The sequence below is a fragment of the Furipterus horrens genome, unplaced genomic scaffold, assembly GCF_987537825.1.
Source record: "Furipterus horrens unplaced genomic scaffold, mFurHor1.1.pri manual_scaffold_11, whole genome shotgun sequence".
NCBI classification, from domain to species: Eukaryota; Metazoa; Chordata; class Mammalia; order Chiroptera; family Furipteridae; genus Furipterus; species Furipterus horrens.
In genome coordinates, this window is record NW_028327181.1 from 79,490,470 (window position 1) to 79,506,457 (window position 15,988).

The 15,988-nt window shown below is 51.8% G+C and overlaps 1 protein-coding gene and 1 pseudogene across 1 annotated transcript; both read right to left on the reverse strand.

Moving 5' to 3' along the window:
• Positions 1-9,169: 9,169 nt before the first annotated feature.
• LOC149998463 (U1 small nuclear ribonucleoprotein C pseudogene) lies at positions 9,170-10,031 on the reverse strand (annotated as a pseudogene).
• Positions 10,032-11,049: 1,018 nt separating this feature from the next.
• On the reverse strand, positions 11,050-15,265 carry LOC149998464 (keratin, type I cytoskeletal 14). The gene is made up of 8 exons (XM_090292686.1): positions 14,670-15,265; positions 13,579-13,661; positions 12,855-13,011; positions 12,533-12,694; positions 12,324-12,449; positions 12,010-12,230; positions 11,869-11,915; positions 11,050-11,320 (listed from the first exon to the last, which is right to left on the reverse strand). The coding sequence occupies exons 1-8, from the start codon at positions 15,192-15,194 to the stop codon at positions 11,226-11,228; spliced, it is 1,416 nt and encodes a 471-aa protein (XP_090148812.1). The 5' UTR covers positions 15,195-15,265; the 3' UTR covers positions 11,050-11,225.
• Between the last annotated feature and the right edge of the window lie 723 nt (positions 15,266-15,988).

The following is a 15,988-nucleotide window of genomic DNA, read 5'->3' on the forward strand; positions in this document are numbered from 1 at the left end:
TCATGTTTGGACCTGGGAGAAAGGAGAACTGTCGCCCTGCAGCTGGGAGAGTGGTGACAGCAGAGATGGACCTGAGACCCCAGGGGCAGAGAAAATTTGAAGAGATCATGAATCATGAATTTCCATGGCTCAGAAAGGCTGTGGGCGCCATCTACACCAGATTTGTTCTACACACTGGGGACCACAAGTGAGGAAACTGAGGCTCAGGGACAAGAAATAACTGGGACAGGGACTCATTGTTCACTTGTGGCTTTTGCTTCCTAAGAAGAGGTTTTCCAAAGCTTTCCTGCTCATGGGAGGTGTTCACCTCCGCACTCAGTCAGTGATCTGTGATTATTTTAGTTGGCGTGATATATTCTTTGTCAGCTGAGTTCCAGCATCTGTTTCAGCCTCCGTTACCCATCTGTGAGGTTGGGTGGTTGTGGGCTTTAACGTAGACAGCTTACATAAAGGCCTGCCCCAGTCTCGGCACAGAAGAAGCCCAGGTGCAGTAATGATGAGAGATGGATGGGAGAGGCAGAGAATGACAATGACAATGAGAACTATGGCTGTTATCAATGGAGAGAAGAGGGTGCTCACTCAGGCACCGCACTCTCTGCTGGCGGGATGGAGGGCAGAGTGTGGTGGGTGCACATGGGGAGCTATTGAAGCAGTGACACAGCCCGGCCCTTGTGGTCACTCGGAGGAAGCAGGTGCTGGGGGTTTGATGGGCGACACTCGCCAACTCCAATGCGGCTCTCAACTAGCATGGAAACCAGTTGTCTTCTTGCCAGACTCACCCTCTCGTCGGAAGGGTTTATCTGGAACAAAGACGGCGGGCAGCTCTTGGCCAGCAGAGCCTTGTTCCCCACCACAGGGCCAGAGAAACGTGAGAGTGGAAGGGGTACGGGCTTATCTGCCTCTCAGGGTACAGTTCAGTCTCGTCCTTCTCACTGAGCAAATCCTCCATGACTTACTCGCCGCCAACTTTCACCAGCCCCTCCTCACACTCTGCACTACAACATGTTCCAGTTTCTTCATTGATGCCACACTCAGTGTCACCTCCAGGCCTTGACAGATGCAGTTCCCCATGCCGAGAGCACTCAGCACCCACAACACACACACACACACACACACACACACACAGCCCCCGGACTTCCCCAGAGTGGAATCAGCACTCTGTGTGGTTGCTGTCACTGGTGATCACCCCCATGAAACTCTTAAGGGCAGAGCCTGTGTTTGCCAGGGTCATAGTTGTAGCCCCAGCAACGAGCTGTATGCCAAGCATGGAGCAGGCCCTCATGAGCATGTGTTGAATGAAGGGGTCAATGACCTGGTAAAGGTCTGCACTCGGGGCTCCTGAGGGGCGGGGGGTGCAGAGGAGCTAACCGTCCTCTCCATCCCCACTTCACCTTCAGACCTCAAATGCTATCGTTTCTTATGGCTTTGTGTTTTCTTCATTCACTTCCCTGAGGTTTACCTTTTTTTTCTTTTCTTTTTTAAGATTTATTGACTTGAGAGAGAGAAACATCGATTTTGTTGTTCCACTTATTTATGCATTCATTGGTTACTTCTTGTATGTGCTCTGATGGGAGATCAAACCTGCAACCTTGGTGCACTGGGACGACACACCTTCTGTCTTGATGAAAATTTCTTTTGACAATCCACAACATGCCCTAGTCACGCTGAGGGGAACAGATGAAAGGGACCATGGTTTACTGGGCTTGGCCTGAGTTAAGGTGAAAATGGCATGTCCCTGAGGCTCTGGGTGCTGGTGGCAGCAAAGATGCATTGAGAGATTCCTGGGCAAGAGATTCCCAAAAGCTCAAGAAGAGCAGAGCCATCTGAAGATGTCTGAGTGTCAGAACTGGATAATGCTGGGGCAGAGAGGTCTTAGTGACCGACTGGCTCAACGCCCTCATTCCCTCCTTTGTTGTTCAGTCACCTACCCCTTTGACAAGCTCAAAGTGCCTTCACAGGGGAAACAGGCCTGGCATAGCCACGCTCACTCTCAGCTAGCTGTAATGTTGTCTCAAAACAGTTCTTCCCTGCTCTTCAGAAGCCCATCTCTGATCTTAGAAAGAGCTAAAATTGTTAGTGGCCAGACAGATGGTGCTGGGACAGCAAGATTTGGAGCCAGGCCCGCTTTGGGCAAGTGACTTCCCTTCTCTGAGCCTCAGCTTCTCATCTGTAAATTAAAGCAACAGTATCTGCTTCTCACAGTTGTGAGAAGTAAATGAGGTGACCTACAGAATCTGTCCCACCTCTGTCATAGGAAGCCCCTCCAATCACCTTCTCTGTATCCGGAGGCTTCACGGGTCCCACAGCCCCTGTCCCCTCAGTCACTGACTGCACCCACTGCACCATTCAGCAGTTACCAATCTGCTTATCCGCCTCTGGCCCTAGACTGAGCCCCGTGCAGAAAGAGACCTCGTCTGTGTTGTTCACAATTTTATTTATTTTCAACCCCTGATACAGAAGAACCACCAACAAATACTAGTTAAATGGATGAACAAGTAAATGAGTGACTCAAAGAAGGAATTAAAATAAATGGAGCCCTGGCTGGGTAGCTCAGTTAGAGTGTTATCTCAATACACCAAGGTTGCAGGTTCGATCTCTGGTCAGGGCACATACAAGAATCAACCAATGAATGCATAAACAAGGGAGACCACAAATTGATCTCTCTCTCTCTCTCTCATATCAATAAAATCAATCAATCACTCGATCAATCAATAAAATAGTGGAGACCCCAGTTTGATATGTTCATAAAGAAGCGACATTGAGCCGCCTGCCCTTGCTTTACCTCTCCTCACTATATCTTGAAGGTCACACTGTGCTGTTTCTCCTGGGTTTTATTTGTTGTTGCTGCTGGTGGTTCATTTCCTTGAACTTTCCTTTCAGTTTCATGAGAATCCCCTCAGGTAGTCCAAGTAGTTCTCAGTCTAGTAAGAGGAGCAGAGAACGGAGCAGCTTTGTTCCTGTTGGGGCCTGAGATGGGGAGAGTCAGCAGCAGGGGCCCGAGGCCAAGAGGGCCAGCAGCAGCCTTGACATGTAGGAGAGGGGAACTTGGGGAGATCAAAGTGCGTGAGATTTATGAGTGTTGCAAAACAGATGCTGGGGCCCAGATTTCCAGAGAACATCCCACTCTCACTCTTACTCCTCCACATCTCACTCATCTACCCTTTCCTCCCTTTGCCAAGCACAGACCCAACGCCTTCTGGGTTGGGAGACCGGGGTCCCAGGAAAGAATCTACATGAGCAAAGGCATCTGTCTCCTCCTCAGTTCTTTGTGCTTCCCACAAAAGGCATTTCTGACAGACCTCTGCTCCTAGGACTTGCTTGTCTCTGCAGTCAGTGGGCACTTAATCATTACTGGAGGCCAGAGAAAGCAAGAAGAGCACCAGCTTTGGAGCCAGGCCATACTGGAGCTGAGTCTTTGCTGGGTCACTGCTAAGCTGTGTCGCCTCAGACAAGCTACTTAACCTCTCTGAGCTAGCGTTTCTTCATCTATAAAATGGGCACGATAATTTCTGCTTCATTGGATCTCGCGTCCCAGATTCAAATCCTGGTTCCAGCCCTTAGAAGCTATGTGATCTTTTCGGCAAGTCATTTAATCCCTCTCATCAACTTGGCTCATGTAGGAAATTTAAAAATGAACAGCATCATGAGGTTGTCGTGAGGACTAAATAAGGTCCTATATATGAAGAGCTTAACATGGTGCCAGGCAAATGGAAAGTCCTCAGTAAGTGTCCCTGCCCCTTCCTCTTGTGGATGATTATTCTTATTATTCTTATTCTTGGTCACGCAGGGCCTCTGATAAAGAATTGTTCACCTGATGGCTGTGCCCCCCACAATGTAGAAGCCAGAAATTAACTTCCCAGCCCTGCCTGCAGCTGGAGCACAGACATGTGACCGGGATCTCTCAAACATTGTTATACAACAATTAGACGCTGGGACAGCCTGCAAGCTGGCAGCTAATGTCCTGAGGGAGAGGCCCCATGGGATCCGTGCTGGCAGGAGTGGCCACAGAGACAGCCAGCTTCTGGAAGCAACAATGCCAGAGGCTTAGCAGTAGCATCAAGTGGAAAGTCCCACCAAGTCTGTGCCTGCAGATGGTGGCAGGAGTGGGCCTTCCCGTGGCTGCACAGCCTTCAAGCCTTGTTCCCTGGGACTTTTTCCTGGAGATTCTATGACTTACCCAAAATCCCTAGCAAACTGGCTTCCGAGCCTGGGTTCTGATCTTTGCAGGTTAAAACCCCAGTTGATACAGAATGTAGGAAAAGAAGTGATTACAGGCTGCTTGGGGGTCTGTCTTAGTCTCATAAGGCTGTCATAACAAAATACCACAGGCTAGGTGACTAAAACAACAAAAATGTATTCCCTCACAGTTCTGGAGGCTAGAACTCCAAAATCCAGACATCAGCGGCTTCGGTTCCTTCTGAGACCCCCTCCTTAGCTTGCAGATGGCCACCTTCTTTCTGTGTCTTCATGTGGCCTTTGGTGTCTCTCTGTGTGTCCAGATTTTCTTTTTATGAGGACCCAGTAGATTGTATTAGGGCCCAACCTAAAAGCCTCGTTTTATCTTCGTCACCTCTTTAAAAGCCCTTTCTCCAAATAAAGTCACATTCTGAGGTACTAGGGGTTAAGGCCTCAACGTATGAATTTCGGGAGACACAACTCAGCCTATAAGAGTGCCTAAAAGACACGGTAAATTTAATATGTCAAAAACATATTAAATGACTCATCCTCCACCCCAGCGGCCTCTACTCACAGCCTCCCCATCTCATTGGGTAACAACCTGTCTCATTCAGTTGTTCAGACAAAAGACACGGAGACATCTTGATAGGAATCTTTCTTTTACACCGACATGCTCTCCTTCAAGAATCCTGAGGGCACTATCTTCAAGTTACATCCAGGATCAACCACCTCGGACCATCTCCACTCTGAGTGCCATGGTGTCTCACCTGCATTACCTCCTTCCAGACTGGTCTCTCTGCTTCACCCTTGTTCTCTCGGCCGCTAACCAAACAGCAGACAAAGAGATCCTTTTGACATATGATGTAGATGCTGCTGCTTCTCTGCTCGAAGTCCTATGGCTAGCTGCTGTAACAACCTCAAAAATCTCCCTGGCTTAATGGGATCAATGTCTATTACTTGCTCACGTAAGGACGGATGTAGTTGTTCCTGGGTGGGCAGGTCTCCTGAAGCCTTCCCTCCAAGTAGTGAACTCAGGCATCCAGCTCCTCTAGACTCTGCCTTCTTGGAGCCCTTAAATGTCACCTGTGCTTCCAGTGGCTCGCATTTCACTGAGCGTAAAAGCCAAGCTCCTCAGAGAGAGAACCATAAAGCCTATGTGACCCTCAGCACAGATGTTCAGTGTGGTCTTCATTCGTTTATTCATTCAGAGGATGCTGTGGGGTTTAGAGATCAATGAGGTCCTGCTCCTCAAGGGGCCATAGGCTACCACAACATCCAAAGACTTCTGGAGAGGAAAGAAGAAGTGACATGGCTCTCTCTTCTGCCCACTCAGGGCTCAGGGGCTGCCCCACCATCAGTCTGAGCCCCACTTTCAGGACCCTCTGTGGGAAAGCAATGAGTGTGGCACACGCAGCTCCTGGCACCCTGGCACCTAAGGCCCTGGGAGGGTCGGCGCCGCCTCTCTCCAGCCCACGTGCAAGGCTGCAGCCAGCACCCACAGTGCGGGCCCTGCCCTTGGAGCAGGGAGGACTGGGAGAGAAGGGGCTGCGGAGACTCAGGCAGGCAGGCGCAGAGAGGGAACCAAGCAGATTCCACCTATGAGGTGTCCCCAAAGGCAAGGGCTGTGGGGGTAGGGACAAGGACAGCTTTCTCTGGACACAAGAGCCCTGCTGCTGGCCTGTAACTGGCTGCTTACACCCCACTTGCTCCTCCTCTCTTGCTGTCTGTCATTGAGCTCAGGTGGGGCCCAAGGAGGCCCCTGAGTCATCACGTGTCTGACTACTGGGGGAGGGAGGGCAGGGGTGGCCAGGACCCGCCCCTGTATTAGCCATCCAGGCAGGTGCTTCAAGACCCAGGAGATTGCACCTGTCTGTGAGCACAGATTCTTTCCTCACACATTAGGAGGCTGCCACCACCCCGCCTAGCCAGACTCTACCAGACCAGGGGTCAAGAGTGAGTGTGGGGGAACAGGGTGGGTCCTCCACCTGAGTCTGGACATCCCAGCCTTATGCCTGTGAGGACACACCAAGCAGAGAGGTTTGGGGCATTGCCTTTGGAACTGGGCAGGTCTGAGTCTAAAGCCACTTATTTAGGGAAAGTTGCTTCCCCTCTTTGACCTGCAGTTTCCTCACTGTACATTTGGATTTATCCTTTATTGAGCATCTACTCTGTGCCAGGCATTGTACTAAGTGCTGGGAATAAAGTGATAAGCAAGCCAGGCATAGCTCCTACTTTCCTGGACAGTTACAGAATAAAACAGACCCTCAAAAATAAGTGTAAATTCAAAACTTGGAGAATGCTATTGGTAGGAAAATGGGGACCACATAATAGGGGTGTGGCCTAGTCTGGGAGATCAAGGAGGGTCTCCCAGAAAAAGACACTTGAGTGAAGGGTGAGTAGGAGAGTGCCAGGAGAAGAGCACCCTGGGAAAGAACAGACAGGACAGCAGGTGCAAATATCCTGAGGTGGGAGGGAGCAATGTGACTATCAGGGCAGAAGGCCAGTATGGTTAAAGAGCAGAGGGTTGGGTAAAGCAAAGGATTTGGGTGACAAAAAATAGCTCTGACCTCACAAGGTTATTGTGAGGTTTAAAAGAGCTAAGGTAAAGATGTTGGGCCTTGACTGGTGTGGGTCAGTGGATTGAGTGCCAGCCTGTGAACCAAAGGGTCATCAGTTCAAATCCCAGTCAGGGCACACACCTGGGTTGAAGGCCAGGTCCTCAGTTGGGGGCCTGTGAGAGGCAACCACACATTGATGTTTCTGTCCCTTTCTTTCTCCCTCCCTTTCCCTCTCCCTAAAAATAAATAAATAAAATATTTTTTAAAAAGAGAAGATGTTGATCTGGGTCCGGCACACAGTGGAACATTCTCCTGAGAGTCAGGGGCATCGTGTCTGCCCCCTGACTTCCTTCAGACAACTTGAGTTCTCAGTCTTTTCATTTAACAGTCCATCCTACTAGTCTGTTGAGTCCCCATTTAAGGGCCTGTGCTCAATGGGGCTGGGAGAAGGGCACACAAGGTTGGAGGACCATGAGTTCATCCACCAAGGGTCCTCCAGTGCTACAGGCAAGACCATGTTGCTTTGCCTGTCCTGTCATATTTAATCTAACAGTCATTTGATGAGGTTGGTACATCCCATAAAACAAAAACTGTCAGCTAAGAAAAGGTCATGCTGGTCTCATTGGACTCTCAGCTTCATCCCACGCCTGAGAGAGAACAGAACAAAGAATAAGGCACGAGCCTGGTCAGAGACCAGAGGCCTGAGTACCAGGCTGGGAAGGTCACTGTCCCCCTAAGATTAGGAGGCTGGAGGTGACTCCCAGCACTGCCTTTCTGTTCTGAGAAGGCCAGGACAGGATCAGCCCTCCCAGATTTCACTGGGGAAGTGGAGCCAAAGCGCCGCGTTACCCACCCAGGATTCTAAACAGCAACTCCTCCTGCCTCCACTAGTCTGTGCTATGGAGTCACTTGCCTGGTTTTTAGATCTCGGGTGAGGGTGGGAGGCAGCCTAGCCATCTCCAGAGTGGCTGGCCCAGGTCATATCTGGGTGCTGGTGGCCCCTGGCCCTGAGGATGAGAGCACTGGTCAGCAGCAGGACCCAAAGTGTTGGCTCCACTTTTCCCAGAGGGGCATGGTGGGGGGTGGGGAACCCCAGAGGGTCCTGGACTCCTTGTGAGACTCTGGGAGCCCAGCCTGCTCTTTTCTTCTGGGGCTCAGCCACACAGGGCGGGACCACCTCAAAGCCCACTGCTTGACTGCCTCGCCCCCCACTTCTGAACCCACTATTAGCACGGGGGGCCTCCAGCCACCATCTTTACCATCAAGCAAGCCCCCTCTCTCTGTATTCCCTCCAGACAGTGATGGCAGCCATTCAAGAAGAGAAACGCTCACCCTGCCACACCCAACTCTAAGAAATCTCACATCACTACATTCTCCTAAAGCAGATCTCTTTCAGGAGGGAACCTTTAATCTGGCACCACCTCCTAGGCAGCGTGATGTCCAGGGATTGTTACACAGTGCAGAGCAGTCTAGGCTCAGTCCTCACTCTGACTGCTGATGCGTTGCTCTCTGTCCAGCCCGTAAGGCCTCCCAGATGAGGACCACTCCCCAGATGCCATGTTACACTTGAGCACAATGCCCAGCTAAGAATGCTGGTCCCCAGGGTCCAGCATCCCTGGAGAGTCATGCAGCCCCTCCTCCAGGGTCCTATCACTCCCAGGGTCACAAAACCACCCCTTCCCATTCTCTGAGGGAGCTCCTCCCTCCTCCTTAAGTTGTCCCCCCATTACATACAAAACTTTAGTCATTCACTTCTGAAATGGCCCAGCCTCACTCAGATCACCCCAGATCAACCCTTCTTAATGCCATAACTTGGGTAAAAAGACATCCAGGCATTTCTGGGACACCATGCAGACCTCTCTCCCTTGGAGTGAAGATGGGGTCATGCGAAACCAACATCACTTCATTGCTTTTCCTAACAACTCACCTCTTGGGCTACCATTTATGGAGGATCAGCTATGTGCCAACCCCAATACTAAATTCACTGCCTGCATGAGATCATCTAATCTTCCATCAGCCTTGTACTAAGTGTTTTATTCCCCTTTTTTTCATTTGAAACATTAACCAATGGTGCTGTTTAATATTTTAATTAACAACAACTTCACAAGTATTATATTTACCAAAGTCTTGTACAAGAAAAGTTTACTGAATAAAGGCACAGTGCTCAAAGGACCCACTCTATAGCTAAGGAAAAAATGTCATGCAGAAGGCATGCTGAAGAGAGAATAAGCTACGGAAACACAACCGAAATAGCTCTTCTCCTTTATAATACACAACTACAGAAGGGAGAACAAAGGGAATACATTTTTAGCTAACAGAGTTTACAATTTTATTTTCACCTTTCACACTACAAATGAAAAAAAATTTTTTTTTGTCCCACTACTCCCCTCCAAAACCATTCTGTTTGATAGGAAGAGGGAGTGAGTCTTCCTTGTCATGCTGTTAGAGAACATCCAGAGTCACAGCACCACGAGCTCCTGGTGAAGGGGAACAAGTAATAGCAAATGGACAGAAAGAGGCCTCCCTCTCTCCTGATTGGTCTGGGTGAGTCATTCCTGGTCAAGTGGGCACCGTCATGGGACAGGCAGGAGGTCTCATCATTGGGGGCCCAGGCATCATGGGCATGTGCCCTCCCATAGGTGGCCTCACTCCAGGAGCAGGTCCCACCAGCATCATCCCAGGAGGAGGAGGAGGACCCATCACTGGCATCATGGGAGTGCCCCCTGTATGAGGTGCTGACATCCTACCCAGTCAAGGAGGACCCGGAAGACAGGGGGCAGGTGGGATCATCACCCCTGCAAGAGGAGGAGCAGAGAATGGAGTGGGAGGCATCTTCCCTTGCTGCAAGACTGCAGTTGGGTTTTCAATCAGGCTCTGAGCCCACTCTTCCGTCCACTTCTGATAGGAGTATTTCACATTCTCTTTGTGTTTTCTACCACTGCAGTGTGTCTTTCTCACCGATGGAGAGTCGTGGGTGAGGTAGGTATCACAGTAGTCACAGTAAAACTTGGGGATCGTGTTGTGCAGACTGTTGGCCATGCCATCACCCATTTTTTAAAAGAAGATTTTGTCCAAATTGTTCTAGGCTAGTCTGTGTAGGAGCTGGGACTCCAACCAAGGATGTCTGATTCCAGAACTCAGACTCTTAGCCCCTTTGCCCTCAAAGACTTCATCTTTCTTTAACCCCAGTCCCACTCTTGGCTCTCCCTAGAAGCTTCAGCCACACAACTCTTTCCTAGCTTGAGGCAGTAAGCCTTAGTCACCTCTGGAATCTTCACTATTCACTCAGGGGAAGTCCTCCCCTGTGGTCTTCTTCTCCAGCCCCACCCCCCACCCTGCCACAGAGCGGAAAAGACACTCCCTACTAGAGGAGGCTTCTACAACCCTGGCTCTTAATGTGTACTCACTTCTTGGATTCTCATATCAACACCAAGAATCAGAATTCATGCTCACTGGATAAATGGGGAAACTGAGGCTCTCCAAGATCACAGGACTAATGTAGAACAGACCCCGGGTTAGAAACCAGCTAGTCTGTCCCCAAAGCCCCTAAAAATGGCCTTATCATGGACAGAGAGTCACCATGCACAGAAGGACCTGACCTAGTGTTGCTCTCCCAGCATGCCCTGTGCCCGCACTGCGAGTGGCCTCACCTGGATTCTCTCCCAGAAAATCCTCACAACAAGCCCACAAGGCAGGTACTGCCATTACGCCCACTTTTCAGATGTGGAAACTGAGGCTTGGAGATTATAATAAACCTAACTTATGTCAACTAAAAGCAGTCAGGACTCAGACCCAGCTCTGGAGGCAAGAGCAGGCATGATGAAGGGAAACAAAATTCTCAGGAAATCATGAGTTCTTACTGGGTTCACAGACTTCCACTGAAGAGCTTTAAGGGCCCACAAACCCCATGAATTGTATACAATGTGTGTATGCTTATTGAAAGATGAAAAGAGAAGATCTATATCTTCAATATATTCTCAAAGAAATCCCTAATGATAATCCTCAGCACAGTGCCTGGCACATGAAAGATACTCAATAATATCTGGAGAATGGGTGAATGAATGAGTGAATAAATGAATGAGTGTGTGAATGAATGAACGTGTATGCCTCCGTGCCATAGGAGACACCACACATGACCTGGTGCACACTTCTATCTGTACCTTTTGAGATGGTGAAAGCCATCCTGGGACCTGAGCCCAATCCTCTCCCAGGCCCTTTCTCCCAGTGCCAGAGGTGCTATGATGAGTTTCAAAAAGATGCTTCCCCCGCTTTCTCCCCACCTCCACCACTGACAATGACCAGGCAGAGGCGGGAGTTGTGCAATTCAGATAATGAAGCTTTATTGAATGCCAGGAGGGGGCAAGGGTGAGTCAGAGTTCATGTGTGAAGTGCTTGTGGGGTGGGGAGTACGTGAGGGGAGATCCCCCCATGAGCCCCCCCAGTGTGTGTGTTAGGGGAGTGCTTTCTAGGCCTGAGCAATGCTGAGCAGCCTTAGTTCTTGGCGCGAAGGACCTGCTCGTGGGTGGACACCACCTTGCCATCGTGCACATCCATGACCTTGGTACGGACCTCGCGACTGGTGGACACTGGGGAACAGGAGAGAGAAGGCATTAGCAGCGGTGAACATACAATGAAGAAATAAGAAGTGGGGAGGCCAAGGAGCGGAGCGAGGGATTAAGTGAACTGTCTCCCTGCTGCCCTTTCTCCTGGTTATCTCTTCATTCACTGCTCTTGAACCAGCACTGATACGATCAGCACGTTGCTTTCAGATTAGGGCTCCCAAAGGTCAGAGATAGAGTCTGTGTCCTCGGACCAGAGGCTCCTAAGAACTCAGATGGAACTGGTTCAGTCCAGGTTGACCCAAATAGACCCAGATTGACTCAAGGCCAACAGAGCCCTGTAGGGTCCTGTCCGTGGTGCTGACCACCAGAATCACGGGGTCTGCCCCAGACACTGGGTGACAAAAGTAAAAAGAGGAAGCCAACAGCCCCTAGCCCTAAGGAGGGCTTTTAAAAGGTTTACAAGGGACACTGGGTGAAAAAACTTGCTCAACCCTTCAAGAAGGCTCTATCCAACACCCTCGACCTCCTGGAACCAGGGGGGTCCTGAGGCTTGATAAGAAGGAAGGTCTTACCATTTCTGGATGACAGAGAGCCGGAGGAGAAATGGGAGGAGGAGAGGCTGTGAAGACATAAAGGGGCAACATCATTAAACACTTGGGGAGCAGTGAGTGAACAGTGGGGGGATGGACTGGGAGGGAGGGCAGGGCACTCACTGGGCATCCTCTCCCTCCAGCAGGCGGCGGTAGGTGGCGATCTCCTGCTCCAACCGTGTCTTCACGTCCAGCAGGATCTTGTATTCCTGGTTCTGTTGTTCCATGTCGCAGCGCAGCTGGGCCAGCTGCTGCTCCAGGCTGCCGATCATCTCCTGTATCTGGGACAGCTGCATGCAGTAGCGGCCTTTGGTTTCCTCTAGACTGTTCTCCAGGGATGCTTTCTGTGAGGGAGGGAGAGAGGGTTAGGGATCATTGATTTGGTCATTCTCTCCCTCTGAGACCTGGTCCCAGCCCAGGACTGACAGTGCCCCTACCATGCTGAGCTGGGACTGCAATTCAATCTCCAGGTTCTGCACAGAGCGCCGGAGCTCAGAGATCTCGCTCTTGCCGCTCTGCACCAGCTCGGTGTTGGTGGCCACCTCGCGGTTCAGCTCCTCTGTCTACAGAAAAGAAAACATCATTCACCCTGACAATTCCTGGGAAGCTGGTCTCCTGAGGCCCTTCCACCTTGAATGGCACCCACCTTGCTGAAGAACCAGTCCTCGGCATCTTTGCGGTTCTTCTCTGCTATCTTCTCGTATTGGTCTCTCATCTCATTCAGGATGCGGCTCAGGTCCACGCCAGGGGCAGCATCCATCTCCACATTGACGTCTCCACCCACCTGGCCTCTCATGGAGTTCATCTCCTGCACAACCAAAGAACAGTCCACAGTGGGAGCCTCACTATGATAGCCAGCTGGGTTTCCCCAGTCAGAGGTGTTCCTGGCCTGAACATGCCCTCCTCCATCTCCATTCCATCTCTTCCCGCCCAGCTAATCTAAGCTGGCTTTTCCATTTAGCTCTCACCTCCTCATGATTCTTGCGGAGGTAGGCCAGCTCCTCCTTCAGGCTCTCAATCTGCATCTCCAGGTCGGCTCTGGACAGAGTCAGCTCATCCAGCACCCTGCGCAGGCCGTTAATATCGGCCTCCACACTCATGCGCAGGTTCAGCTCCGTCTCATACCTGGAATGACCCGAAAGAAAAGGAATGAGGTACCTATCCTGACCACACTGAGGGCTTTGTTCTCTTCCCCCTGCAGCTTCTTCCCATAGCTGGCCCCATGGGGGTGGTTTAGGGAGCCAATCTTGAAAATAGCATGGGTGAACACAATACCCATTGATTGCTCACATCTGAACATTCCTGGGGTGGGAGTAGGAGGAGACAGGAATAAGGCAGTTTATCATGCTACAGAATTCAGGGAAGAGAGATGCTTCTAGCTTCAGTTAACAATAGCACACAAAGCATCCAAATATGACTACCTCCTAGACTTCAGGGGCACATGGGGAAATGGGGAGTGCTTCCCGTTAAAACAGTGGCTCCCAAAGCTTGCTGTGGATCAGAATCACCCAGTAGCCTGTTAAAATAACCCAATCAGAACTCCAAGGGTGGGACCCAAGAATCTTATATTTTTATAAGCACCCTGATAGGTTTTCACATGGCCATCCTGGAGCTTGTCAGCTCTGTTTAGGGAATACTGCCCCCCAAATGCCCCACCCTGAGGAGACTGGACATTCTGGGCTGCAAACTCACTTGGTGCGGAAGTCATCTGCAGCCAGGCGGGCATTGTCAATCTGCAGGACAACATTAGCATTGTCCACAGTGGCCGTGAGGATCTGCAGTAGAAAAGCACAGGTCATCAGTCAAATGGACATCGCTAGCCAGGCCACACTGCAGCTGGTACTAGGCCTTTGCTTTCACGCTGTGCCCTGAGTACCCCCTCTTCCCACAAGTCTCCTCCACAGCAGCCTGAAGGGTAACCTCCAGTAGTCCAGCTTTCACCCAGGACTTTGCCGACTCATGGTCGACAGAGAGGGTAGAAGCCTGAGACGACTCTCAGGGCTTCAGGCGCCCTCGGGTGAGACCCAATTCTCCATTGGAATTCTGTCTCTGCACAAGCCAGCCCTGCCAGTCCTCTGCAGGCACACACTCCTTGCCAAGCCCACAGACCATGGTGGAGCTTTCACAGAAGGTGAGACCCAGGTGGCACAGGGGATTGGAAAAGAGGAAGGGCTCCTGGGGTGGTGTAGCAGCAGGGAGCAGGGGCCTGGAGTCAGAAGACAGAAGCCCCCCAGCATCCTTCCTGCAAGGGCACGAGGGCACATAAGGCAGGTCGCCACTGATTGTCTCTGTGGGTTTTCCCTGCCTGCCTGGCTGTGGGGAGGGGCCAGCTGATGCCAGGGCTCCTGGGCGGCAGCCGCCACAGCCCAGACTAATGAGCTAATGAACGGTTTGGGTGTCTAGCCTGGTCCCGTTACAGCCTCGCTCCTCCTCTGGGCTGGAGAACAAGTAGTTGTCTCCTATACTGGCAGGTGGAGCACAAGTGTTCTAGTCTCAGCTGTGTGCACTTGGGCAGGTCACAGCAGCACTCAAAGTTTCAAATTCTGTAAAATGTAAGAGTAAGAACTGGTCTCACATGGTCTGAGGATCTGGAGCTCAGGAGGGCATGAGCAAGGGGGTGGGGGAGAGGGAGACCATCTTTCCTCTAGCCAGCTCCACTGGGGGCATCCAGAGCCAGAGGAAGGAATCTGTCCTAGAAATCTAAAGGTGCCAGTGGCCTGAGGCATCTATTGTTCCGGAGTCAGGTAGCTGGAATGACACCTCCCATTGCCTGGTTTACCCACCCTGTTCCTCAGGTCCTCGATGGTCTTGAAATAGGGGCTGTAGTCCTTGGTCTCAGTGGGCCGCTGCCTCTGGTACCAGTCTCGGATCTTCACCTCCAGGTCGGCGTTGGCCTCCTCCAGGGCGCGCACCTTGTCCAGGTAGGAGGCCAGGCGGTCGTTGAGGTTCTGCATGGTCACCTTCTCACTGCCCACTAGGAGCCCATCACCACCACCGAAGCCACCACCCATGCCACCACCGAAGCCACCACCCATGCCACCACCAAAGCCACCACCATATCCTCCACCAAAACCACTACCCAGAGCCCCGCCAAAGCTGCTGCTGCTGAAGCCACCACCATAGCCGCCCCCGAGCCCATAGGCACCTCCAGAGGAGTAGCGGGAGGAGGAGACCGACATGCCCCCAAAGCCGCTGGAGGCCCGGCAGGACCCTCCGGCCAGGACAGAGGACATGCGGCTGGAGCCACCACCAAGGCCACAGGAGCCCTTCATGGAGCTGGAGGTGAACTGGCGGCTGCAGGTGGTCATGGTGCCGAGGAGGGAGGTGAGTGAGCGAGCGAGTGTCAGAGAGAAGAGAAGGTGCTCAGGTAAGTTGGAAAGGATTCAGGTGTTTTATACTCATGAGTAGGGGGCGGGCCTGGCACTTTCCATTCTCCTTGGCTGTCATCACCCACGGGCCAGCGCCAGCTCCCAACCAGATCCCTCCTCTCCTCTGCCTTGTCATGTCTATCATATTTTACTGGAAACTCATTGTTTGGGGTGTTTTGGGCTTCTTGTCCCGCTGGGCGTGGTTCGCAGGGCAAGGTGTGGGCCTGCAGGCTACACTTTCCCATCAGCCTGCCGGGAGCTGGGGCCCTCAGAGGCCACCTGCTGGGCTCAGCAGAGGGGCAGAGAGCAGGGCCTCTGGACCATAAAGCCGGTGGCCTGTTAGCTCCCCATTAACCACGTGATACTTAGTCCTCTCAGAGGAAGCCCACAACTCCGGGTGGCACCTGCTTAGAGGAAAACCAGCAGAGCAAGGTCACATCAAGCAAAACAATGCCCCCTCCACGTTATCATCTATAAAAAGAGACAAGAAAGGCTGGAGCCCTCCCAGATCTGACTTGCTGGACAGTGCTACAGAACCTGCCATATCCCTGAACCACGCCCAGCCAGTCAGGTGGCTCAGGCTGCCACCCTCACACCCCCATTACAAGGAAGTCCAGACAGTTCTCTGCAGCCCTGGGCATGGACTCTGAGATCCTCCACTCACCTGTGGGCAGGCCCAGGGTGCTAGCTGCTCAGTCCGGCCAAAGGCTGGGGGCGGGCCAGGCACAGCTAGA